General features: G+C 46.2%; 1 protein-coding gene across 1 annotated transcript; it reads right to left on the reverse strand.

Moving 5' to 3' along the window:
- Positions 1-361: 361 nt before the first annotated feature.
- On the reverse strand, positions 362-27,265 carry LOC118365949 (inositol 1,4,5-triphosphate receptor associated 2-like). Its single transcript, XM_052491615.1, has 38 exons — positions 26,823-27,265; positions 26,019-26,686; positions 25,590-25,697; positions 24,927-25,107; positions 24,506-24,564; positions 20,695-20,770; positions 20,443-20,601; positions 20,199-20,316; positions 18,180-18,230; positions 15,948-16,025; positions 15,490-15,546; positions 15,111-15,170; positions 14,767-14,831; positions 14,535-14,628; positions 14,197-14,331; positions 13,791-13,892; positions 12,559-12,710; positions 11,656-11,767; positions 10,617-10,771; positions 10,502-10,584; positions 9,730-9,782; positions 8,692-8,791; positions 8,334-8,508; positions 7,911-7,986; positions 5,141-5,187; positions 4,810-4,895; positions 4,545-4,708; positions 4,037-4,118; positions 3,816-3,861; positions 3,650-3,677; positions 3,427-3,567; positions 3,133-3,267; positions 2,857-3,013; positions 2,750-2,793; positions 2,507-2,634; positions 2,174-2,278; positions 1,744-1,860; positions 362-901 (listed from the first exon to the last, which is right to left on the reverse strand). Exons 1-38 carry the CDS (start codon positions 26,858-26,860, stop codon positions 637-639), a joined length of 4,500 nt encoding a protein of 1,499 aa, XP_052347575.1. The 5' UTR covers positions 26,861-27,265; the 3' UTR covers positions 362-636.
- Positions 27,266-27,728: the final 463 nt, after the last annotated feature.

The following is a 27,728-nucleotide window of genomic DNA, read 5'->3' on the forward strand; positions in this document are numbered from 1 at the left end:
GAGTAAAAACCATTTGTATGAGCTTGTAACAAAACGCTGGTTATAACACAAAGACGCAATATAATAGATACACACATATCCCCTAACACTAATGCTGTCAAACGATAAATTAAACATGAAAAAAATGGCATTTTAATTGTTAAAATGGTGGCCTCTTCAGGCAACCGCAAATACCATAATAGATTCAGAAGTTTACTATGAAATGTGTTTAAAAAAAATAAGTGGCTAAATCCACTGTCCATGAGCAAGCATGTTGATGTCCATAGGATGATGGACCAACAAATACTCAAAAAAGGTGTGACGTGATTGGATAGCATGCGCTGAAGTCCATTACATGATTGGACAGCCCAATGCTGGTGTCCTCCTTGACTTGATTGGTCAACATTGTGCCCACATATACAACAGCCAGCAACATTACAATCCCCCTTCCGTAATGGCGCTGTAGAATGTCTCCGGGCACCAATAGGAAATCTGTGGTCAGTGTTCAGTAGCCCCAGTACAAACACAGACTGCTTCCGTCTTCACACACTAACTAGTCTATCACACGTGATTGTTCAAGTTGCAGAAGACCTTCCAGGGGTTGACCATACCCAGGTGCCTACCCGTCCATCCCCGTCTGTTGGGGCCACAGCCCCTCTAAACCGGTGGCTGTCCGTTGTGCCTCAGCCCTGTGTAGGGCCACAGGAGCTGCTGGATGGTCACCCAGGAGTCCCCGGTCCCCACGGGCGCTCCATCCACGGCCGGCTGCAGCACCAGGCTGGCTAGGAGGGCCAGGAGGCCTGCTAGGACCACTACTAGGGCCAGCCAGAGCCACAGTCCTCGGGACCCGCTGGCTGCAGACGCAGGCCGGGAGGAGTAGCCCAAACACGGGGCTGCTGCGGCCTGCTCTGCCAGGATGGGACTGGAGAAAGAGTGGGAGAGAGGGAAAGAGACGATTTAGAATGGACGCCAAAGTAGGACTTAGCCTGGGTTAGCCGAAGCCAAGCTAATGTCTGTCCTTCTTCCCAAAGCAGTGATGTAGCCTGGCGCCTAGGCTAAATTAGGATGGTGTTAGCGGCGTGGACTGACCACCACTCCGAAGCGTTCTCTGTAGCACACACCTGGGACACAGAAAATAGAAAAACAGCCCTAGAGCATGTTGAGCGGCGAGGCAATGCATGTCTCACATACACTCCCCAGGATGGGAATAGATGGAAGAGATTGGAGCCGAAGGAGAGTTTGGTTGAAGCAGAAACCAGAACCACACGTCCAGAGACTGCTCGGGCTCAGAGACCAAGGTCCAGATTCACAAAGCATTTGCTCTTGACCAGGTATATTGTTCTCACCAGTCTTTCTGCTCAGTCAATCTGGACCAGATGTCTGCTCCCCAGACCTAAAGCAGCACAGCCTGGAAGCCAGATGGGCTTATGATTTAACCAACCGCTTTACATTTGTCAAGCAGTTGGCTAAAGCAGAAAGCAGACAGGAATACAGGCTACAGCATCTAGAACCCTTTTCACACTACTGAGCCAAGCCGAGCTGTACTGCTCTGGCCTCGTTACACTTCCACGGTAGTTGGTGGAAAAAAACTATCTGAGCCAGGACAGTACAGTATGGTTCAGGTGGGCACGATGGTGTGAAAAGTGTGTAAGGCTCAGGAGCGGCAGAGAAGCTACTAAAGCCTAACCAGCTACGCAGCAGTAGAAAGCAGTGCTGCCTAGCTGTAGATGGAAGTGAAACACTAGCGGTTGGTTCACTACTAACGTCTTGGGCATAATCAGGGAGGTGATTTTGTTGCCCAGCTCAGTGAGACTGGACTTCCTCTGAACGGGCACTTCCCTCCTCTCCTCGTCTGAAGGAGTGTCTGCGTCGTAGGCAGGCCTGTGGGACGGGGTGTGCATGCACGGTTCACACACACACAAAAAATACATACAGACACTGTAATGCAGGTCTCACACACACACACACTTGTTTAATAACACACACTTAGGACCCACAATTTGTTACATGCATGCACACAGATACTCTGCAGTCAATGTTCCACATGCGCCTGTTATGTTTGCAGGTTGTTCTCCTGCTGACTTGTTATATACAGTACATGGTTGGGGAAATTAAATGCAGAATGTTTGTTTTCAGGTTGGGCTAATATGAGACACGCGAGTGCTTCTGCAACACAGCTGATATCAGCCCTTACCCCTTCATCAGCATCACGAGGGAGGGCTCGTCAGTCTCAATCCAAGCCCCGGAGCTAACAAAGCGCTTTAGAGGAGGACGCGCCGTGCTCTTCCCAGTCACATTCCTGTAACCACGCCACATACATACGTCACATTCCACACAACACCTAACGCAGACTACACAGCCCGCAAGTCATGTTTTAACAAAGGCCCCCAATTTACAAACACCTGGATGCAAATTTCTTCCTCAGAAATCAGAATGGGGTTTGTTTTGCAAAACAGGGTCAAGACTGCGTTTTAAATATTCTTCAACAACTCCTCATTTCCCCCACACAGTGCTGCAGTCTACCTACCAGGGAGATCTGCGGGTGAGTCTCTCCGCCTCCGTGTCCTGTGGTTTATTAGGCATGTCAAAATGCATGGGTCCCCCTCCCCCACCGGACCGGGGGATAGCTGCTATGCTGACCCGTCGGGCTGATGCCTGAGGAAAGGAGGAATAGGGAAAACAATACAAGACAGTGTACAGATGCAGACAGTGATCACTACAGTGACTAAAACAGCAGCACATCATATACACTGAGCCTAAACTGACCTACCTTATAGGACGTTGCTCCAGATGGTTTCTTGCCTCTGAAATCATCTAAAGGAAAAATATTCAATATTAGGAAGAAACATAAGATAAGTGTGTGTGTGTGTTCCTCACCCGAGTGTGTTCCTCCTGAGTGGGATCCGAAGGACCTCTCGTTCTGCAGCATGTTCTCCCTCAGCTCAGTGAGCTCAGCGTGTTCCTTAGTGTACAACCTCCTCAGGTTCTCTACATGCTGGACCATTATCTCTACTGCCGTGCCTGTACGAGACTCCTGGAGGGGGAGAGAGAAGTCACACAGACGCCGACCTACAGTCTACCTATAGGACTCTCCTCAAAAAAAGGTGAGGGGAGGGAGAGGGGGACAAATCACACAATTAAATTGTACTATACCTGGTGTATGGCGCCCAGCATCTCTGAGCGACTGGACACTCTGGTCATGGACTGGATGAGGATGTCCAGGTTCTTCTGAAGTCTCTGGATGATCTCCATAGACTGGTTATCATCCTCACACAGAGGAGCCAGGGCCTGGGAAGAGCAGACACGAGGAAGATAAAAGGAAATTGTATGCCCCTCACCTGTAGCAGGTCCTGACAGCTACATTTGGACACCTCACTCCTGTCTCCTTCAACCGGTCCCTTCACATGTGGTTGAAGACTCCCTTGTACCCAGTCCCTTCCCTCTCACCTGTAATAGTCCCTGGCAACTGGACACCTCCCTCCGGACATTCTCCTCTGCCAGGTCTCGTGACCTCTCCTCCAGCCTCAGCCTCTTCTCCAGGGTGAACATGTCACACTTAAAGCCCAGGGACAAGCGCTGGAACTCAGTCTGGCAGAAACACAAGCCTTAACTCTATGGTACATACAGAGAGATAATCAAGAGAAAGAAAATGTTGTAAGCTTACCACTACCTCAATCTCCTTGTCGTTAGGGGACAGGCTGCAATGAGGAAAACAGAGTAATACAGTATGTGTCACCAGAAAACAGCTATGAGTGTCACAGTACCTGAGAGCATTTATATTATTATCTTGTAATGCATCTTTCAAATATGAGGTACTGTATTGTTGAGCAGCCTACCTGCTTCTGTCCCCTACAGTTGAGTCCTCAGAAACAGAGGCGTCAACTGGTACGACACAGAGAGAAAGAAACATTTGTCTTGCTATTGAGACCGATATCGTTTTTTTCCTAGTCAACCACACAACGTGACAATTTAATTTTGACTTCAGTCAGTAATTAGACTTATACAAGTATTAAAATATTAGGAACGTTCTCAGCTGAGGTATCTGGGGTCAACTCACTGTCCTTCTCTGTGGTAACACTTTCACTCAGGTCCTCTTGTATCTTCCCTTCCTCGATGACATCCATACTGCGAGACAGCTCCTGGATGATTGTGGTGAACGTTACACACTCCGTATACACACTCTCCCTCACTGTACACACACACACTTCTCGGTCTCGCTGCTACCCGCCGCCACAGACACACACACTCGATTCTAACAGACCGTAATCCAGTGTCACATTGTACAGATCTAGCTAGGTATATTGTACGACTATCATCCATTCTGCCAGAGCGCTGTGAAGCGCTTCCATGTGTAGATAAGCAGAGTCAACTTGAGTGAACATTCTTTCACTTCCACACAAGGCAGGAAAGACAACATTTTCACAAGGTCATGATACTACTTATGCAAAGTTCTCACTAATCACAGAGCTCTCATCTCAAATGATTAGTGCACTCCTTGTAGCGCACTAGGGATTAGGGTGCCATTTGAGACAGCGAGCCATATAATCATTAAATAGACAGCTCACCAGTTCCTTCTTGAACTTGCTCCTGAGAACCAGGGAGTCAATTTTGGCTCCTGAGGGGTCAGGTGTCATAGCATCCCTTGGAACCTGTGATGGGTCAGTGGGCGCAACATTCAGTCCATCCATAGTCAGAGAGCCTCTGTCCCCTCCTGCCAGACTGACTGTCCCTGTAGAGCCAGTGAAAGAAGTGTTATACACATGCAAAGGCACGCACTCTCCCTCACACACACTGATGGCAGGAGGCCATAGCGCCTGTATTTCCTCCTACCTGACAAGTCCACTTCCACTGTAGGCACCTGCACCACTGACTCCTGTGTGTCCTCCTCCTCCTCTAGTACTGGTAACAGGCTGGTGCTGGAACACACACATTAGAGTGCTGCAGCAATTCCACCATGCCAAAACCATTGCACAACTTGCCATTATCACTACCGTGTGTCTCCATCACAACCAAAAGCAAGAGTAACGTTCTAAACATTTCAAACAAAGTCAACATTAACCTCCTAACAGAAAATTCATCTCAGCACACAGACAGCATATGTCAGAGAAAAGTACACTACTTCCATCATGTAACTAGGACACAATCATGTATACACACTCACCTGTCCTCTGCTAGCACTCTCTCAGCCAGCTGGTCCTTGGTTAGCTTCTGAGAGAGAGAGAGAAAGAAAAAAAAGGAGAGAGATGAATACAAGTGGCCTTGTAACATACTTTCAGCACCACTCGTCAGAGGAAGTTAATGATTTAAAAAGTGTGACACGTGCGCAAAATTGCATACCGTACCTGTCCCATGGCATCAGAATGTTATCTCTGCTCTGTACAGTGAATAGAAAGGATGGGGATTTCTCATTTCTTACTTAATGTGGTGGTTGGTGGAGAGCAGCTGTGTGTGTGTGTGTGCGGACAACACACTCCCACTGGCAGGGCAGTAAGTAGTGTGGGCGGTGGAATACAGAACACACTACAGCTAGGTAAGAGCGGAAGGCACTAGACTATATAAAGCTGGCTACTCGAGCGCAGAGCTATGCTTTGAGTGGTTGTTGGGTAATGGAACTGTGCATAACAATCAAGAGGAAAATGACAATATAAAAACCAAACTCAAATCTCACCACAAAACACATACAAGCTGGATCCAGATCCCTTTTATGTATTATCTATGAAGCTTTTAAACTCTACACAACCCATGTTTAGAAACAAAACTGTTATTTAGAAGCGGGGACACAGGACAATCCAAGACTGTTGCATATATTCATGCAACAACCAGTCCAGGACATTGCATAATTTATAAGCAAACAGAGTGACGTCAGGCAGATTTGGCCAATAATGCCAGTGTCTTCGTTTCCTGCTACTGAATACCTGCCAGACTGGCAAAGCTGGTGTTGCTGTGGGTCATTAAGTGTTCATAAAGGGATTAGAAAAGGTTTAAGTGTGTTCAACCAAGTTTCAACATCGGGAATAATTCATATTTATCCTGAGAGTCCCAGGAAATATCGGAACTGCCTATATAAACTGTTTAAAACCAACATGTAATCACTCACTATACCAGGGTTCTCCTAAAATAAGATCGTCTGTGCATTGCCGGCTTGGCTGCGCCACTAGCCTATGTAAAGATTTCACAGTAAGTGAAACTGATATTTAGTCATGAGAGTAACTTTGATCGCCAATGACATCGTTGTGAATTGAATAGCCAATTGAATAGCCGTTCATGAATTCGGAGCGTTATGTTCCTCAATTAGTTCAGCAGTAGGCTATCGCGACACAGCACGCACCCCGAGTAGGCTAAGGCTAAAAGCGTTTTCGAAGCATACAAAGTTTGTAACGGCAGTCAAACAAAAGTCACATCCCCAAAGTTGATGAGCTTGCTAGATAACCAACTAAATGACATAATATCGTCTATTTGGCTAAATCGAGTTGATGATTATGCAGATAGCAGGTCAGCTCGTGAATAACAGATGAGAGGAAATTGTTTACATTTCAAGGCATCTTAAAATGGGGATCAACTCTAAAAGCAAATATCCATATCTACTCTCGTAACATTTGTTAATCTCACATTCTCTACGGAAACTCTCATATAGGCAGCAATAGGAGACGCGCAGTGGACGCGGGAAAAGTTCTAGCGGTATTTTGACATGCTTTTGATAACGCAACCTCTAAACTGGTTCGGGTCTCTGTGTGCAGTCCGGCCGTGTCAATTATGTGTGTGATTTTAATTTATGGCGACTGTGTGAAGTATATATGCTCGGATTCCATGCAACAACATGCGTGGATAATGTGCTATTTAATTGTTTTGCCAATCAGCTGCTGCACATGTATATTTTGTGGAATTGCATTAGTGCGACATTGGGGGAAAATATTGTAATTTCCCTGTCCTGTGATCCCGGGTATGGTTGTTAATCCTTATAGTTGACTTGAGTTTTATAAACTCATAAATCCAACTGGATTACTAGCCTACAAACAGAAACATAATAACTTATTTCTCCCCAAGACACCCTCAGAGAGTTGGGTCACAGTCAGCCATCATCAATGGCTACCCTTGAGCAATTAGGGTTTACTTCCTTGCTCAAGCGCACAGACAGATTTTACACCTGGCTCAGGGATTCGAACTAGCAACCTTTCGGTTACTGGCCCAACGCTCTAACCGCTAGGCTACCTGCTCTTTCACTCCTCTCCAGTCTACCAAACTGACACACAGATCCAGCTCTAAATGCAAATCCTCACCCCAGACAGATGAAACCTGCACTCTTAACTCTATTCGAAAGAAATATGTTTGCTCCCTCTGGGAGTGCCACCCCACTGTGCCTACACAGAGCAGGAGACTGGAATAACAGAAATAGCATGTCTGTCTCTGTCGATGGACTCACAGCTAACCCCTGGGACAACACTTAAATAACCACACACAAACCGGCTCAGAAAATAGAGAGAAAAGTTTAGTCGACTACACAACGGTATACACGTAAACATAAAGACTTATTACACAGACATAACATCCTTTGTACACAATCTGGATGAAGAAACCAAGTAAGTCATACTTGCCTCCCTTAGCAAAGTGTGCAGTGAAGCAACTGGAGCAGAATACTCACAGGAGGGAGGGACCATGTGTCCCCCTCCACCCTAAACCCCTCCTCTCTTGGCACAGCCCTCGGCCGACCAGGCCCTGTCCATACCCCTCCATCCCATCCACAACACAGTGCCACTCAGCCCAACCAGGAAGAGAATGAACAGAGTGAGAGTAAAAGAGGGAAAGAGAACGATAGAAAAGGGGAAGTCAAGAGGCGAGAGATGGTGTCACAGTGGCTGCGACTGTCAATGAAGGAAGTTAGTTTTCCCCATCATTGTGCCATCAGTAAAATAGTTCCTGTGTATTGTACTGACCTGTGTGTCACTCATATTGGTTGAGGTGGTGATGTCCTCTCCTTTTCCTCTTTCACTGCCGTCTGTCTGCTGAGAGCTGACACCGAGAGAAAGGTGAAGTGTATGCGTCGCATAGAGCCCAACCAGAGAAATGACAAATGATTTGGGGTGTGCTTATCGCTCTCAGATAGTAGGAAGCAACTGGGGTCACTGACTGACTGCGCAAACCTATGAGAGCAAAGTCAGTGCCCCAGCCCCGATTACAGGTGCATCGTGGGTATGCAAATTATCGCTAAAGGGGCCCAATTACACAGCCAACATTTCCCTCATTCAACTTGGAACTCATTTGACTGGAAAATGTGTCCAGAGAGGAAGAGATGCATGCTACAGTGCACTCACACCGAAACTACGACTATTGTAAAAGCCACAGAGCTCTGATCTCACCTGCAAGTCAGTAAAATGGTCTCATTCATCACAGGGTAAGTGCAGCTGGGAGATACCATCTCAGCCAGCCTGGGGGGTGGACTGTTCCCAGCAGTGATGGTCCTGTCGTGTTCTGGTGAGCCAGGCTGAGGTGTGTCTTGTAGAAGGGGCACTATGGTGTCAGGGCTCATTGCATCTGGACAAAAGGGTGAGGAGTCATAAGTGAAACGGCATTGGAGAGGGCCATCCAACTCAATGAAATATACTGAATGCATGAAGAGAGATACTAATTTGCTGTAGTTGCAGGCTAGAGAGAATCTGGGATTACATGGTGCAGAGAGAAAAAGACTGATCAGAGGGGAGGAAGAGTTTGTCTTACCCGATAGAGAAGAGTGGGAGGGAGGGAGTGGATGCTCCTCGGTGTCAACAGCATGCTGGTGGGCGTCCTCAGGCCCAAAGCATTCTGTTAATTTGGCACCCTGAGGCACAACACATACATATCATTTAAAAGAGAAAGAAAAGTATGAATATGATCAACAGACGAGCATCAATACATAACAGCCACCTGTCCATTCAGTTCATGTGAAAGGATGTAGCGATATCAGACTGGCAAGCAACAGTGCCTTTGCTTATCCAACAACAAAAGCGTATAAAACAACCTCTTACGTCACCTCTGTATCAGTGTGAGTCACTGTCCATTCCCTATCGATCCGATTAAGTAAGAAGGCGCGACTTCAGAAGATGAGCCATTCCGTTTAGTCTATCTTGAACTAATGAATAAAAGCAAGGTTGCATGAGTTTGTCAAGTGGGAGGAAAGTAAAAAGTATGAGAGAGGACGATGGAAAGAGTGCGTGTTCCAGCCTAGATTGGTCCATGTCCTGTTGTCTATTCACCGAGTTGTGGTTAACACTTCTGCTCTTGTTCCAATGCTCTTAAAATGCTTCCTTACTCTGTTCCTTCCTTGGAGTGGTCACTGATCAGACATGATAACAGGACTGGTAAAAGCTACACAAAACCTAAGTGATCAGGATAGATAGTTGATTCATTCAAGGAAGAGGCGAGGGAAGGATGCATGTTCAGTATTTGTATTTGAATGGGGCCTATGACCATTCCCCCTTTTCCTGCCCACCAGCACCAAAGGAAGAAGTGGCCCCTTAAAACTATCACCACCACATACGGTCACATGCACTCCGACGACTACGGAGATCTACATGCTAGAAGGGACATCCCCATTCAAAGCAATGTTCCAAGGTGGGGGTTCTACTCAAATGAACACCAATTCATTTATATGACAAACAACCACCAGTCAAGTCTGGAGTGGACAACCAGAAAACTAATCCAGAGAAAAGCTTTAAAGCACACTGACATAATAAGGTTACATACAGAGTAATAGGTTTTAAAAAGACTGCCATCTACCTGTGGGGATAGACTGTTCACCCTCTGGTCACCGTCTGTTGCCGCTGTGGTTTCTGAGAGAGGAAAAAAGGGAGGGAAGGGGGGAAGAGGGGGGTGGAGGGAGGGAGGGGGAGAGAGACCGGAAGGAAGAAAAGCTAATTAGTTCAAGTTGAAAATCATCTCCGTGATATTCAGCTGTGGTCACTGGCAATGTCAAACTAAGCCCCACCCACTACCATCTTAGACCATATTATTAGCCCGTTAAACTCCCTGTCTGTGTTAGAGTGGGTTTAGAGGCAGTAATAACCACATTCTTTGGGTTCTGGCAGCCAGTGATGCAGGGAGACCACTTCCACTAGGTTTGGATGACTTTAACACCTGGCCATAGAAGACTTGCCAACAAACCACACACAAACAAGCCACACACATACACACAAACAGACAGACAGAAGGCTGATCCGTCTAGGGGCTTTTAACCAGGACACACACTAAGAGGTCCCTTTCTGGAGACCCTGGCCATCTATGGCTGTCCTTGCCACAAACCCCAGAGGGCTGTGTGGGTGTGGTTCTTCAAGGGTGGCTGAGTACTCTGTGACTCCAGGGATTACAGGGGTGATCCACACAGGCTTTTGGATAGACTCACTAACCCCTGGTTTACCCAGTGTTTCACCCAGCTCAGTAGCCCAGAACCACAGAGAAACCTTACAGGAACTCCTGTAAACTCACTAAAATACAGCCCAATATGGAGTTATAATAGGATATGATCATTACTAATCTGTGGAATCCTACTCACCTCTCAGATCCTCTCCCTCCGTCTGGTCGGGTTCACTTTGCTCCGAGAGAAGGGAGATCCCCCTCATTCCCCCCTCTGGTCCCTCTCCCCCCACCACGGTCCACCTCTCCCCAACCTCCCCCTCTCCAGGCTGGTCCCCCTCTCCGTCAGTCTGTCCTCCTCCGTCGGTCCCATCTCCTGACTCTTGAAGTCCCTGTACGTCTCCACCCCCTCGTTCTTCAGGAAGTCTTGGAGGACAAACTCCTCATCCCAGTCCAGGTCTTCCCCAGCCTGACAAAATAAATGAACTGAATTAAAACCTGTTCAGGGAATTAATCAAATCTATTTCTAAAGCATTTTCCACATTAGCAGAAATAGGTTTTTCCAGTAACTCTGCCTAGACACCAAAGAGCACGTAGAAGCACAGGGAAAACTGTCTAAAAAGTCTAATGAATACAAAACAAACAGTAGGATAAAGTTACTTGTTTATTCAATGTGTCAATGTTTTAATTGAATCTGTCCCTACTTAAATACATGATAGATATATACAGAATGGAGCCTGTTCAAAGTGCTAATGTGAGATTGAGTTTAACAGCAAATCAAAAACATGGAGTACGATGAAGTTACATTTTCCCAGGAATGCTGATTTAAGATCAATTGTGAGTTTCTCTTCCCTAATAGTTAAGGTTGGGGAGATGGTAAACTGATCCTAGATCTGTGCTTACGGCCGATAGACAAATTAACATGACAGAATATTTCTCCTGATCAGAAAGTGCTCTAAGTGTCCACTCAGCCTCCCACTCCATCCTTTAGCATCTATTAAACAGCCTCTTCATCTGGATGGAAAATGTACTCCAAAGGTTACACAGCTATTCACCATCTGAATACGAGTCCTATTCTCTGCTATGTTCCATGGCTCTCAATGCCTGTGTCCCAACAGTAGCTCAATATCCACTATACCCGACATCTTTCTCCCATACCATCTTTCTACAAGATATTCCACAGATATTCAAAAGCTACATGCCATCTGTGGCACACGGGGGACACCTCTTCCCCCATTCTTTCTCCATCTCTCAATTAGTCCTACCTGTGGATCATCAGGGTCAGGGGTTTCACAGCTAGTCTCTGCTGTCCAGTCTACCTCTTCCCTCCCTCCATCTCTCTCCCCCTCCTACCTGTGTGTCCTCGTCGGGTGTCTGGCAGCTGGCCTCCCTGCTGTCCCCCGGGGTATTTAGCCGGTCCAACTCTTCACGCAGCTGCCGCTTCTGATTCTCCTGCTCCTGAACCCTGCACGGACGGACCCACGTAAATTACACACATATTTACACAGACTGACACGTAAAGCAACACTCCCAAAAACATCAACAAAAAGGGTCACACGACACAAATACTTCTGAAACCACAGCAATCATGCATCCAGTGACTACAAAGCAAATTAACAGATTCATCACTCTCACCCAGCCCATTGACAGCGTAGTGAAGGGTCCATAACATAACATACTGTACCCAATCCGCAGGCCCATGCAGTGTCCCATGCTGCTGTTGCCCAGCCTGTACTAGGATGGCAGGAGCTCTGGAGAGCCCCTAACTCCCAGTATCGGACAGCTCCTAACACCCAGTCCCAGACTAGTCCAGAGGGCCTGTGCACAGCTGGCTAGCCCAGACAACTTTCCGACAGCCTGGCCTGATAACGGCCCCCCCTCCCCCTTTTATCCTCCAGAGCAGGGCGGCAGTGTGGCACGGGCCCACGTGGCAGTGAGGCAGCTACAGACAGAGCCATACTGGACCAGGACCCAACCACTACTTAGACAGGTTAGAGGTCACCCAGTCAGACCCAGAGCACAGAGACTTCAGGAGAGCAGAGGGAAGCAACCAAATATGACCAGATTCCTCCCTAGATCCCTCCTGCACAGTGTCTGTATCTTCTTAGACAATGAAAGCCCCTCCCACCACTCTGTAACCCTCTCTTATACAAGACCCGCAAAATCTACTTGACCAGTGAGAGAAAAGCAGCACTAGTTCCTCTTGACCCTCACTTCCAACAGGCACGCACACAAACACACTCAACCCCCACTCACCTGACTGACAGGTGTAGTATCTCAGTGCGGGACCTCCTTATGCTGCTGGCCATCTTGATCAGTTCGTTCTCCAGGGAGTCTGTGTACTGGTCCAACTGTTCCAGGCTGAGGCCCCACTCCGTCCTCCTCCGATCCAGCTCAGACTGCACCGCCTGTGGGGGAGAAAGGGCAGGGAGTCAGCCTCTTCCTGGAACTACAGGGTCTCAGGCAGTCAGACAACCTATCCAGCGGTACTAGACATACAGTAAAGTATGTCCATCTCTTAGTCACAGTGACACTACTGCACTCTTTACTCAAGAAGAATGTTTACTGTGGACGTGTCTGACGAATGAAGATTGGAGAGAGAAAGGAGGTGGGAGAGAGGAAAGGGAGGGAGAGAGGGGGGAATGAAAGAGAGGGTGGCAGAGGGAGGTGACAAGGACCGAACGAGAGAGAGCGTGTGTGTGTGTGTTGCGAGAGAGACTGAATTTACACTACAGCACACTAACTAAGCCACGCTGCATTAATAGGCATTGATGGGATAGAGAGTTATATAACATTGTAGATTAGGGATCTCTGGAGAGGAGAGAGAGAGAGAGAGAGAACAGCCATATTATGTAATCCTCTAAAAGCTACGAGCAGAGAGTCCTATTCAGACCAAACTCCTCCCTACTCTCCACATTGAACTCAGTAGGGTGCATCTCAATAGCCTAATTGCTCCTTTCCGCATCTCATTTCCTGTATCTGTATTCTGCACTGATCTGAAAGAACAGGATAAGTGAAAAGCAATATGATGGAAAACCAAAAGGTATTTGCTCTTTTCTCTCGAATCTCTGAACCTAGAGAAACACCAACCTCTTCTTTGATACAGATACGTGACCCCCAGGATACCTACACACACACACCTAGAGTTCTCTGGTACAGAGTGACTCAGTAACATCCTCCTCTACCACTGAGCTGGATAGTGGGTTGATACATCCACTCGAATAGTTCTAGTGTGTGAGTGAGGGAGAGAGAACAATAGAAAAAGTGAGAGAATGAGGGAGAGTGAGCAAGAGATAGAACGAGAGGAGCATGAGTGTGTGTGTCAGAGAGAGAAGAGAGCAAGAGCGAGGACAGAGAGAGCAAGAGAATGAGAGGGGAAGAAAGGACAGAGAAAGAGGACAGAAAGAAGGAATGAGAACAAGAGAGGGAGAGCGAGAGTGTGTGTGCGCCTGCGTGAGATCGAGATAGTGTGTATGTATGCCCCTCACCTGCAGTCTGGGGTCTTTACTAGCCCCTGGTCCTCCATAGTGGTGCATGAGTCCTCTGAGTGTTGACAAGATGGAGAGGCCCTCGTCCTTAAAATCTCTCTTCTGAAAACAACCAGAAAAACAATTGTGTTTCAGGTTATCCGTGTAACTACTTTAAGTACTAATCAATTCAATTTTCTATGGAAGAAAATGAGTCATGCATCTACACCACAATCATACCATAGATGCACAAAAAGTAGTTCTCCATGCTTTTGAAATGTGTGCTGGTTAGATACCAGTCCCTGCATAGTGTATTGAGTGCATAATTAGGACAGTAAGGGCTGAAGATATCTAATGAATTATCAGGACTGCTGTATCTATAGTGTACAATTGGGACAATGTCTGCTGTATCTACTGTATAGAGTACCAATTTGTTGATGAGGCTCTTGAACTCCGGGGACATCTGGTCAGGTGTGGGGCCCTGCAGGAGCACTAACACCTCCCTGTCCAGAGACTCATCTAGCACAGATGCAAAGCTCAGTGGCGACACACACGCCGCACCCTGGAAATAAAACACGACTTGGTCATTAACCCTGAAGCGGATAGGCTGATGGTTTCAGTAAACGATAGCATAATAGGGTCCCTGGAGCTGAAGTTTTGGGTGAATACAGTGGATTGGTTCTCAAAGGTGTGAGCGTACTCAGAGAGAGTGGGTGTTCAATTCACAGGCTGCAAACATGGAACGAGGGGATATATTTATCTGACCTCCGGTGGTGTTTGAGCAAGGGCCAGTTCTGTCTGCAGGGATCCTGAAGTGCTGTGGTTCAACCTGTATGCCACTGACAGGGAGAGACCTGCACTGCAAGAGGGAGAGCGAGAGAACCAATCAGAACAAACTACGAAGACAAAAGGACATAGTTAAAACAGAGAATACACAGAATTCCCCAATCCTGCTACTAGACCAGTCAAGGCTCCACCTCTAGTACAGTGTACTTACACTGCCATGTCTGGCGGCATCATGTGTATCTGGCTCTCCAGCTTGGTTTTGTCTGCTCTCAACAGCTGTCAGAGACAACAGACATCAAACACGGTTAGATAACACCACTACTGCTGCAGCTAATACATATTCACTGCAGCTGACAGACAAAGACATGCATATCATATAGGGCTCTGCTGAGATAGAGAAATCATTTTGCAGAGCTCTCTGGTCGGCGGTTCAGAGCAGTGGGGGTACAGCGTTGCTGCTTGTACACATCCATTCCTTTATGATCTAGTGCATGAGAGTAGGGGCTAAAGGGGAGATTTGGGATAGGGTAATTATTATCGAGACAGCCTCCTCACCTCTGTGACTGATGAGTACTCCATCACTGTAGCCATCAGCTCCTCAATCTGTCTGCACTTCTGTAGAGGGGAGACAACATGACAGCAATATTCTTGATTATCGTATTTCCCCCAGGACAATGTCTCTGAAACGTTCCAAATGTACGGTCATATGAATGAACAGATCAACAGACTATGCCCTGAAGCCTGGGTTATCACTGATCTAAGGACCCCAATCTACAATGTGACTTTCGCTTTGTACAGCCGTGTTATCATAGAGAATGTACAGTAGGGGACATCCCGACTACAACAATGACCCATCTTTATTCATTACTGAACAGATACGGAACAAAAAGTACTATAAAGAAATGTTTTTTTATTTTATTCAGATGATACTGACCTGGAGTATGAGGGATTCCTTTTCACTCACGACAGCATCAAAGGAATGGTTATGGACCTGTGGTTGAGAGAACACACACTACACCATGAAACCACTGGCACTCATCCACAACACACAGGCAGACCAATCAGGAGCAGGCGTGGGGGATCACTTTGATCCTAAAGGCCAGTTACGTAGGTCCATAGCACTGAACTCCAGGACTTTTTCAGAAGATCATGAAAGGCAAAACAAACATTCACACAACCTTTTCTTCTGGGCACAGTTGACCAGAAACAGATTAAGCCTAGTCCTGGACTAAGAAGCATTCTAAAAAATGGAGAATCTTAATTGAAAGTTGTTTTTTAGTTGAGAACGAGGCTTAATCTGTTTCCAGGAAACCACTTTCTAGTTGCCAACCTTGGAATCGCTTATTCCCTCGACAGTACAATAGTTTGTTCAATATAGTTGTGTGGACCCACCTGCAGCTCAGCGTTTAGGTCACACAGTTCAATCATCCTCTTCTGGAGGTCATCCATCTCCATGGTGACCTTGATGTTCTAGTCCACAGGTAGGGGGGAGGAGGAGGAGGGAGGAGGAAGAGATGAGTAATTCTACCCTAAAAATATGCCTTATTTTACCCTACCATGTCAGTTAAAAGTGGACAAGGTACATCAGAGTAGATAGCCATGGAATGGCATTTCCTAAATCAGTTTCTCCCAACCCTGGTCCTCCAGTAACCCCAACAGCACACATTTGTATTGTAACCCTGGACAAACACACCTGATTCAACTTGTCAACTAATCATCAAGTCCTCAATGTGTTGAATGAGGTGTGTTTGTCAAGGGCTACAACAAAACTGTACTGTCGTGGGTAATGGAGGACCAGGGTTGGGAAAAACTGTCTTAGATCCTGGAAAAACAGCAGACAGGAAGTTCCCAGGGGAAGCAGATAGTCCTGCTGCTTTGTTGTTGTGTCGCCCGAGTAGGCACTTAACTGATCAATGACACTGATTGGTCGGTGAGCACAATCCTGATGACTCGCCACCAGATCAAATCTCTCATTAAAAGGAATTACAATCACATAGAAGCCCTCGAGGTGCCTTTACGATGCCTCCAATTAAATACATGATAAAGTAATGAAATGACCCAGTGCCTTGCGAAAGTATTTGGCCCCCTTGAACTTTGCGACCTTTTGCCACATTTCAGGCTTCAAACATAAAGATATAAAACTGTATTTTTTTGTGAAGAATCAACAACAAGTGGGACACAATCATGAAGTGGAACGACATTTATTGGATATTTCAAACTTTAACAAATCAAAAACTGAAAAATTGGGCGTGCAAAATTATTCAGCCCCTTTACTTTCAGTAAATGCACCTGCACTGTAAATGCACCTGCACTGTGATAGTCTCAGAGGTCCGTTAAAAGCGCAGAGAGCATCATGAAGAACAAGGAACACACCAGGCAGGTCCGAGATACTGTTGTGAAGAAGTTTAAAGCCGGATTTGGATACAAAAAGATATCCCAAGGAGCACTGTGCAAGCGATAATATTGAAATGGAAGGAGTATCAGACCACTGCAAATCTACCAAGACCCGGCCGTCCCTCTAAACTTTCAGCTCATACAAGGAGAAGACTGATCAGAGATGCAGCCAAGAGGCCCATGATCACTCTGGATGAACTGCAGAGATCTACAGCTGAGGTGGGAGACTCTGTCCATAGGACAACAATCAGTCGTATATTGCACACATCTGGCCTTTATGAAAGAGTGGCAAGAAGAAAGGCATTTCTTAAAGATATCCATAAAAAGTGTTGTTTAAAGTTTGAAACAAGCCACCTGGGAGACACACCAAACATGTGGAAGAAGGTACTCTGGTCAGATGAAACCAAAATGGAACTTTTTGGCAACAATGCAAAACGTTATGTTTGGCGTAAAAGCAACACAGCTCATCACCCTGAACACACCATCCCCACTGTCAAACATGGTGGTGGCAGCATCATGGTTTGGGCCTGCTTTTCTTCAGCAGGGACAGGGAAGATGGTTAAAATTGATGGGAAGATGGATGGAGCCAAATACAGGACCATTCTGGAAGAAAACCTGATGGAGTCTGCAACAGACCTGAGACTGGGACGGAGATTTGTCTTCCAACAAGACAATGATCCAAAACAAAGCAAAACCTACAATGGAATGGTTAAAAAATAAACATATCCAGGTTTTAGAATGGCCAAGTCAAAGTCCAGACCTGAATCCAATCGAGAATCTGTGGAAAGAACTGAAAACTGCTGTTCACAAATGCTCTCCATCCAACCTCACTGAGCTCGAGCTGTTTTGCAAGGAGGAATGGGAAAAAATGTCAGTCTCTCGATGTGCAAAACTGATAGAGACATACCCCAAGCGACTTACAGCTGTAATCGCAGCAAAAGGTGGCGCGACAAAGTATTAACTTAAGGGGGCTGAATAATTTTGCACGCCCAATTTCAGTTTTTGATTTGTTAAAAAAGTTTGAAATATCCAATAAATGTCGTTCCACTTCATGATTGTGTCCCACTTGTTGTTGATTCTTCACAAAAAAAATACAGTTTTATATCTTTCTTTGAAGCCTCAAATGTGGCAAAAGGTCGCAAAGTTCAAGGGGGGCGAATACTTTCGCAAGGCACTGTATATGTTGATGAAAGGGGTTCTGTGTGGAGAGAAAGGTTTCCAGTACAGCACCTCATCCTGAAGACAGCTTATCTTGGCAATCAGACTCTGGTTCTCTCTCTCCTGTTGGGGAGATGTTGAGTTAGTATAGGACTGTGGACGTTGTATAGTTTGTTGGATACAGGAAACAGCCAAAGGAAACACCAAAACGAGACAGAACAACTTCTATGCCAAGGTGCATTGATTCTACAAGTGTCTAAAACTCTGTTGGAGGGATGCGACACTTCTTCCACGAGAAGTTAAATCATTTGGGTTTTTGTTGATGGTGGAATATGCTGTCTCAGGCACCACTCCAGAAAATCCGACAAGTGTTCAATTGGGTTGAGGTCTGGTAACAGATTGCCGTGGCATATGGTTTACATCATTTTCATGCTCAACAAACCATTCAGTGACCACTTGTGCCTCGTGGACACGGGCATTATCATCCTATGGCGGCATAGCCATGGTAGCCAAAATAATGGCCTGTCCAGCATCTTTATAGATGACCCTAAATTAACTCAGGAACCTCAACTGTGTGGAAGCAACTGTTTTCAATACACACTGAACAAAAATGAAACATGTAAAGTGTTGGTCTTATGTTTTATGAACCTAAATAAGATCCCATAAAATGTTCCATACACACAAAAAACATTTGTCAAATTCTGTCCACAAATTTGTTTACATCCCTGTTAGTGAGCATTTCTCCACTGCCAAGATAATCCAGCCACCTGACAGGTGTGGCATATCAAGAAGCTGATTAAACAGCATGATATTACATAGGTGCACCATGCGCTGGGGACAATAAAAGGTCACTAAAATGTGCAGTTTTGTCACAACACAATGCCACAGATGTGTCAAGTTGAGGGCGCATGCAATTGGCATGTTGACTACAGGAATATCCACCAGAGCTGTTGCCAGAGTATCTTATGTTAATTTCTCTACCAAAAGCCACCTCTGTCGTTTTAGAGAATTTGGCAGTACGTCCAACCAGCCTCACAACCGCAGACCACGTGTAACTGCGCCAGCTCAGGACCTCCACATCCGTTCTACTTCACCAGTGGGAACGTCTGAGACCAAACACAGAGAGCTAATGAAACTGTGGGTTTACACAACCAAAGTATGTCTGCACAAACTCTCAGAAACATTCTCAGGGAAGTTAATCTGCGTGCTCGTAGTCCCCACCAGGGTCCTTGACGTGACTGCAGTTCGGAGTCGTAACCGATTTCAGTGGGCAAATGCTCACATTCGATGGCCACCGGGGAAGTGTGCTCTTCATGGATGAATCCTGGTTTCAACTGTACTGGGCAGATGGCCGACAGAGTATGGCATTGTGTGGGCGAGGTGTTCGCTGATTTTAACGCTGTGTACAGAGTGCCCCATGGTGGTGGTAGAGTTATGGTATGGGCAGGCATAAGCTATGGACAATGAACACAATTGTATTTTATAGATGGCAATTTGAATGCACAGAGATACCGTGACGAGATCCTGAGGCCCATTGTCGTGCCATTCATCCACTGCCATCACCTCATGTTTCAGCATGATAATGCACGGCCCCATGTCGTAAGGATCTGTACACAATTCCTGGAAGCTGAAAATGTCCCAGTTCTTCCATGGTCTGCATACCAACCAGATATGTCACCCATTGAGCATGTTTGGGATGCTCTGGATCGACGTACACGACAGCGTGTTCCAGTGGAGTGGGTCAACATTCCAAGGGCCACAATCAACAGCCTGCTCAACTCTATGCAAAGGAGATGTCTCGCTGCATGAAGCAAATGGTGGAGACACCAGATACTGACTGGTTTTCTGATCCACACCCCTTTTCTTTAAGGTATCTGTGACCAACATATTCAAGTCTATTCCCAGTCATATGAATTCCATAGATTAGGGCCTAATGAATTTATTTTTAAAACATTTTTTTTTTACTGATTTCCGTATATGAACTGTAACTCAGTAAAATCTTTGAAATTGTTGCATGTTGAGTTTATACTTTTGTTCAGTGTAGATAGTTGAATAGCATGACAGTGAAGTAGTGTGTGTGAGTGTATATACCATATGTTTGGTCTGAGCAGAGGCCCTGGCTCTGCCCTCCTCTGTATAGCTCAGACTCATCTTCATCTCCTCCACCTCATCCTTCAACATCTTCTCCTTCTGGGCCAGCTGCTGGCCTCTACAGGGGGGAGAGAGGGACATTATACTTGGGTGTGTGTATGTGGGGCCTATTAGGGGGTTCAATTGAGAGAAGGCAGAAAAGGAAGGCAGGCATCTCAAAAGTATGTGTGTGTACAATCCATACAGTCTGGCCTGTGACTTGAGCTCCTCGTTCTCCTCTGCTAGTTTCTGGTTATGGTCCTCCATGGTCTCCACATTCTGCTTCAGCTTCCTCACCTCCTCCTGAAGCTTCTGGTTACTGAACTGCAGGTCGGTCACACAGAACACCAGGTCTGACGTCTCACTGCGGAGAAAAACACAGTCACATACAGGGTAAAACACAGTCAAATGTCAAATTGGACAATTGCATGCACACAGGAACACGAGCATTACTTACAGATCTGTTCGTGACACCTCCCCTCCAAATGCCTCCAGACTACCTGAGGTCATGTTCAGCAGGACAGACCTCTTAGCTGATGGAGAGAAGAGAGAAGGAGTGAGAGAAGTAGTCTATGCTTATAGAAAGAATGAGGGAGAAAATTTTTTCCATCTACGTAACATTGCAAAAATCAGAAACTTTCTGTCCAAAAATGATGCAGAAAAATTAATCCATGCTTTTGTCACTTCTAGGTTAGACTACTGCAATGCTCTATTTTCCGGCTACCCGGATAAAGCACTAAATAAACTTCAGTTAGTGCTAAATACGGCTGCTAGAATCCTGACTAGAACCAAAAAATTTGATCATATTACTCCAGTGCTAGCCTCTCTACACTGGCTCCCTGTCAAAGCAAGGGCTGATTTCAAGGTTTTACTGCTAACCTACAAAGCATTACATGGGCTTGCTCCTACCTACCTCTCTGATTTGGTCCTGCCGTACATACCTACACGTACGCTACGGTCACAAGACGCAGGCCTCCTAATTGTCCCTAGAATTTCTAAGCAAACAGCTGGAGGCAGGGCTTTCTCCTATAGAGCTCCATTTTTATGGAACGGTCTGCCTACCCATGTCAGAGACGCAAACTCGGTCTCAACCTTTAAGTCTTTACTGAAGACTCATCTCTTCAGTGGGTCATATGATTGAGTGTAGTCTGGCCCAGGAGTGGGAAGGTGAACGGAAAGGCTCTGGAGCAACGAACCGCCCTTGCTGTCTCTGCCTGGCCGGTTCCCCTCTTTCCACTGGGATTCTCTGCCTCTAACCCTGTTACGGGGCTGAGTCACTGGCTTGCTGGGGCTCTCTCGTGCCGTCCCTGGGGGTGCGTCACCTGGGTGGGTTGATTCACTGTTGTGGTCGGCCTGTCTGGGTTGCCCCCCTCCCCTTGGGTTGTACCGTGGCGGAGATCTTTGTGGGCTATACTCGGCCTTGTCTCAGGACGGTAAGTTGGTGGTTGAAGATATCCCTCTAGTGGTGTGGGGGATGTGCTTTGGCAAAGTGGGTGGGGTTATATCCTTCCTGTTTGGCCCTGTCCGGGGTGTCCTCGGATGGGGCCACAGTGTCTCCTGACCCCTCCTGTCTCAGCCTCCAGTATTTATGCTGCAGTAGTTTATGTGTCGGGGGCTAGGGTCAGTTTGTTATATCTGGAGTACTTCTCCTGTCCTATTCGGTGTCCTGTGTGAATCTAAGTGTGCGTTCTCTAATTCTCTCCTTCTCTCTTTCTTTCTTCTCTCGGAGGACCTGAGCCCTAGGACCATGTCCCAGGACTACCTGACATGAGGACTCCTTGCTGTCCCCAGTCCACCTGGCCATGCTCCTGCTCCAGTTTCAACTGACCTGAGCCCTAGGACCGTGCCCCAGGACTACCTGACATGAAGGCTCCTTGCTGTCCCCAGTCCACCTGACTGTGCTGCTGCTCCAGTTTCAACTGTTCTGCCTTATTATTATTCGACCATGCTGGTCATTTATGAACATTTGAACATCTTGGTCATGTTCTGTTATAATCTCTACCCGGCACAGCCAGAAGAGGACTGGCCACCCCACATAGCCCGGTTCCTCTCTAGGTTTCTTCCTAGGTTTTGGCCTTTCTAGGGAGTTTTTCCTAGCCACCGTGCTTTTACACCTGCATTGTTTGCTGTTTGGGGTTTTAGGCTGGGTTTCTGTACAGCACTTTGAGATATCAGCTGATGTACGAAGGGCTATATAAATAAATTTGATTTGATTTGATTTGATTTGAAAATACATTGACTTGCTAAAATGAGAAGTTGTGTGTGTGAGTGAGCGAGCGAGTGAGTGAGTGAGCGAGTGAGTGAGTGGTGGAGCGAGAGAGAGAGAGAGCTACTTGGAGGCATGGTACAAGAGAAAACCTTCACCCCTCACAACAGTCATCCATTTCTCTGATTAGTCCTCTAATGTCTCCTATATGTCTGTGACAGGCTCAGAGTCTGACAGACTATACAGTGGATTGTGAAAGTACTCACCCCCCTTGGCATTTTTCCTATTACAACGTGGAATTACAAGCTGGAATTATAATATATATTTTTATTGGGGGGGGGGGTTGTATCAATCATTTGATGTACACAACATGCCTACCACTTTGAAGATGCAAAATATGTTTTATTGTGAAAAAAGAGAATACAAAAAAAAAAACTTGAGCGTGCATAACTATTCACCCCACAAAAGTCAATACTTTATAGAGCCACCTTTTGCAGCAATTACAGCTGCAAGTCTTTTGGGGTATATAGCTATAAGCTTGGCAGGGGCACATCTAGCCACTGGGATTTTTGCCCATTCTTCAAGGCAAAACTGCTCCAGCTCCTTCAAGTTGGATGGGTTCCGCTGGTGAACAGCAATCTTTAAGTCATACCACAGATTCTCAATTGGATTGAGGTCTGGGCTTTGACTAGGCCATTCAGACATTTAAATGTGTCCCCTTAAACCACTCGAGTGTTGCTTTAGCAGTATGCTTAGGGTCATTGTCCTGCTGGAAGGTGAACCTCCATCCCAGTCTCAAACCTCTAGAAGACAAACAGGTTTCCCTCAAGAATTTCCCTGCATTTAGCACCAACCATCCATCATTCAATTCTGACCAGTTTCCCAGGCCTTGCTGATTAAAAACATCCCCCACAGCATGATGGTGCCACCACCATGCTTCCCTGTGGGGATGCGGTTCTCAGGGTGATGAGGTGATTTTCCCTTGATGGCCAATAAGCTCAATTTTAGTCTCATCTTACCAGAGTACCTTCTTCCATATGTTTGGGGAGTCTCCCACACACCTTTTGGCAAACAAACATGTTTGCTTATTTCTTTCTTTATGCAATGACTTGTTTCTGGCCACTCTTCCATAAAGCCCAGCTCTGTGGAGTGTACGGCTTAAAGTGGTCCTATGGGCAGATACTCCAATCTCCGCTGTGGAGCTTTGCAGCTCCTTCAGGGTTATTTGGTCTCTTTGTTGCCTCTCTGATTAAGGCCCTCCTTGCCTGGTCCATGGGTTTTGGTGGGTGTCCCTCTCTTGGCAGGTTTGTTGTGGTGCCATATTCTTTCCAATTTAAAAAAATAGATTTAATGGTGCTCCATGGGATGTTCAAAATTAGATTTTTTTATTTTTATATCTCAACCCTGATCTGTACTTATGCACAACTTTGTCCATGACCTGTTTGGAGAGCTCCTTGGTCTTCATGGTGCCGCTTCCTTAGTGGTGCCCCTTCCTTAGTGGTGCCCCTTCCTTAGTGGTGCCCCTTCCTTAGTGGTGCCCCTTCCTTAGTGGTGCCCCTTCCTTAGTGGTGCCCCTTCCTTAGTGGTGCCCCTTCCTTAGTGGTGCCCCTTCCTTAGTGGTGCCCCTTCCTTAGTGGTGCCCCTTCCTTAGTGGTGCCCCTTCCTTAGTGGTGTTGCATAATCTGGGGCCTTTCAGAAGAAGTGTATATATGCACTGAGATCATGTGACACTTAAAGTTCACCTGTCTGCAATCTAACTAATTATGTGACTTCTGAAGGTAATTGGTTGCACCAGATCTATGTAGGGGCTTCATAGCAAAGGGGGCTGGTGGTGTGACACAGGTAGTCCACATATGCACGCTCCACTTTACCGTAAAAATAAATAAAAATTAAGTACTTTTTTTTCCATTTCACTTTGCCAATTTGGACTATTTTGTGTATGTCCGTTACATTAGTTCCAAATAAAAATCTATTTAAATTACAGGTTGTAATGTAACAAAATAGAAAATATGCCAAGGGAGATGAATACTTTTGCAGGCACTGTATGTCTGTATCAACTCACCTGACAGGCTGTCTCGGAGTCTGACAGACTCTTGAGTTAGGTCCTCTGGTGTGTCGTCCCTGTGGTTGTGGTGAAGACAAGGAGACAGACACCCAGAAACATGACATTACAGTCACACAATATCACAGGCTTACTTACACACACACGCAGAGGTTAATGTATCTGTTACAACACAAAAGTTACAGAAGCTTATCTAATAGACAACAAGCTCTTTGATGAGAATATTCAACTGAAAACTTGGTATCCATTTGCCGGTGTGACAGAACACATGAACTATAACACAGCACCCTCTACAGGCAAAAGAGGGACAATACAACATGCACTGCTATGTAGTGCACTACATTTGACCACAGCCCTGGTCAAAAGTAGTGCACTATAAAAGGGAATAGTGTGAGGGGGGCACAGAAAACATCTCCAGTACCCATTCTTTCTGCAGTCATCGATCCACTCCTTCATGATGGCGTGGTAGGTGTCCAGGTCTATGGAGACATCCTTGTGCTCTGGGTCCAGCATATTACACAGGTCCTCCAGCCCGCTGTCCTCAGAACCCCGGCTGGTGGTGTGACGCAGGTAGTCCACGATACGAGACACGTACACCTTACCTGAAGGAGCAGGAGGAGGCCAGGTTACAGTCTTTATCATAGTAATTTACTGGGTTACTGTAGTCAGTCTGGTGACTAGCATGGGAAGGGACCTCCCCAGGAGTCATAGCAATCGCCTTCCTCCGCCTGAGGTTCTTTCAGTAACAGCTTTTAGTAAACAAAATAGGACTGTGGAGAGACAACCACCCAGAGGGAATCTAGAGCACTTGTATCACATCATTGACTGCTTCAGAAACAAAGAAGAGAAAGCAGACCTGGCTACACCCCAGTGGAGTAAATTACTGGCTGCCTTTTTAACAAAACTTTATCACGGTGAGTGTGTGTATGAGATTGTGCCTCCTTATGAGTGTTTGATACGGTGAGTCGGGATAGAAGAGTGTGTACTCCACAATGTGCTAGATTTGATATTTTGAGTGTACTTCTGTGCTCAATATATATTTGATACTTTGAGAGTTTAATGCTGTATGTGAGCGAGTGCGTACCTCTGCGCTGGGTGTCACAAACATGGAAAATGGTGTCTAGTAAATCCTCTTCACAGATCAAACTGACCTCAGTCATCATCTCCTTCCGGTTCTCAGAGGACATGGCTCCTACACACACACACACACACACACACACACACACACACACACACACTTTCTGTAACTACACTGGCCAATGGCCACTTCATCAGCCGACATCAGTGACCAATAAACATGATTGATCTTCTGTCAGTTGCATAACATTCCTTGAGGCAACATAATAAAATGTACATGGTGTGTGACATAAGAGATGGCAAATGGAAAGGAGTGTGTGACAGGCCTGAGGAATGCGCTTAACCTCGTGATCAATAGTTATCATTGATGTCATTGTTCACTAAGAACTGAGCAGTGCTTTCGTAATCCCACAGTGAGTGTGTGTATTCCCCTTACCGTCTCCCATGGACAGTCTCTTGACAACCAGGGCCGGGTAAGGCAGCTCACACTGCAGCAGGTTGGCCGTGGAGTCTGACGAGCAGAAGTTGAGGTTGTAGGACAGCAGGCTCTGTGCAGGTGTGCGAGTCAGAGATGGGGTCCTGTGCCTCTCGCTGCTGTCAGACACTGTCCCCGCCTCAGGCTGAGTAAACTGGTGACCATGAGAGAAGCTGAAAAAAGTGTCTCCAGTCTGGACAGCTGGGGTGGAGCAGTCCCTCTGCCATCCTCTCCCTTGCCCTCCTAACCCCACCCCCCTCCACTCCCCAGGATTACTTGTTATGGTAAACGTAGCATTGACCGGGGTTGGGGGGTTCATGGTGGGGTTGGCTGGGCTGGAGTTGGGACAGTGGGAGCTCCTGGGAAGCTGGGGTGAACCCTTGGGGGTTAACATCCCCTCCCTCTCGCGCTTCTTCAGGATGACTTCCAGGTTGCGGCGCAGGCTGGACTGGGGGCTGTCGTAGCTGCTGGACGTGAACTTTGGAATCTGGAAGGGCGAAGAGGGGTTAACCTCACGGTCGTGCCGCTGGATGGTCTGCAGCTTACGACAGATGCTGTCAACAGGGTTGTGGCGTTGACGATGGGCAACTCCAAGGTCCATGCTGGAGCAGGGGGTGACAACACAAGAACTAGAGAGGGGAGAAGCTGTCATTGGAGACCGGCCTCATTGTAAACATGAATTTGATATTAATTGACCTGCCTGGTAAAGTAAAGGTCAAATAAATCATTAAAAGGAGACGGGTTTAGTGAAAGGAGAGGAATTACACTGATAGTCCATCACACCAGATACTTCCCAAGTTCATCACATTTCAGACATCCCAAATAGACTACAGTTGTTGATTGAGGTTGTTGTAGTGTATCCTTCTTGTGTTTCTTGTGTGTAGACCATAGGGTTAGTTTTTAAATGGGAGCAACAGAGCACAGCACGCCAACAGTCTACCTGGATAAAAATAACGAGCTTACCTGAGCCACTAACTGAAAGGACACTTATTATTAAATCAAATATTCTGTAAACTAACAAATGTTTCTAAAAACTTTACACTAACAAGAGTGAGTTACCCTAATATATATTTTGTTGACAAGACAAAAATGTTGTAGCCTTGTGTTATGCAAAATACGATAACAAGGACTTCCATGAATAATTGACGCCAATTTTCTTTCTTTTTCAATAAATATGAACGACAGACTGTCGTAGTTTATACTTTGATTTTGATGTAGGCTACTTACCTCTCTTTACCGTCTTGCCTATCTTTTGTAAACGTAAATAGTCCTCTTTTGACGTCTCAATTACTTGATACAGCCTTCAAAGTCAAACCACATTCGGGAAATCAATCAGAGCGCTTGAGTGACATGTGTTTGCAATTTGAAACCGACGAGGTAGGTAGATCACTCATCTAAAACCAAGCCAACACTGACCCTTTGTGGCCAATAATATTGTTGCATCCCTGTTTGATCACAGACCTTCAAACTCACAAGTCGAAAGTCAGTTATTTTTCAGTGTAAAAATCCACAATTGGAGATGTGTGATTGGAGAAAGTGGTAAAAACCAACAAATACGCTGTACCACCAGCCAGGTGTTGTCTATGAAGTTGATTACAGTGTGCCTACCCTGCACTGGTGTAAAGTACTTAAAGTACTACTTAACTTGTTTTTGGGGGTATCTCTACTTTA

The sequence above is a fragment of the Oncorhynchus keta genome, chromosome 33, assembly GCF_023373465.1.
Source record: "Oncorhynchus keta strain PuntledgeMale-10-30-2019 chromosome 33, Oket_V2, whole genome shotgun sequence".
Lineage (NCBI taxonomy): Eukaryota > Metazoa > Chordata > Actinopteri > Salmoniformes > Salmonidae > Oncorhynchus > Oncorhynchus keta.

Bases quoted from the DNA above. Each gene is read 5' to 3' on its own strand.
- LOC118365949 (XM_052491615.1), bottom strand. From the start codon at position 26,860: ATGAACTTGGGAAGTATCTGGTGTGATGGACTATCAGT. The intron at 5,188-7,910 runs GTCAGTACAATA...TCTCTCTCTCAG, and splicing joins CCAATATGAGTGACACACAG to AAGCTAACCAAGGACCAGCT. The intron at 4,119-4,544 runs GTGAGCTGTCTA...ACAATCATCCAG, and splicing joins GCAAGTTCAAGAAGGAACTG to GAGCTGTCTCGCAGTATGGA.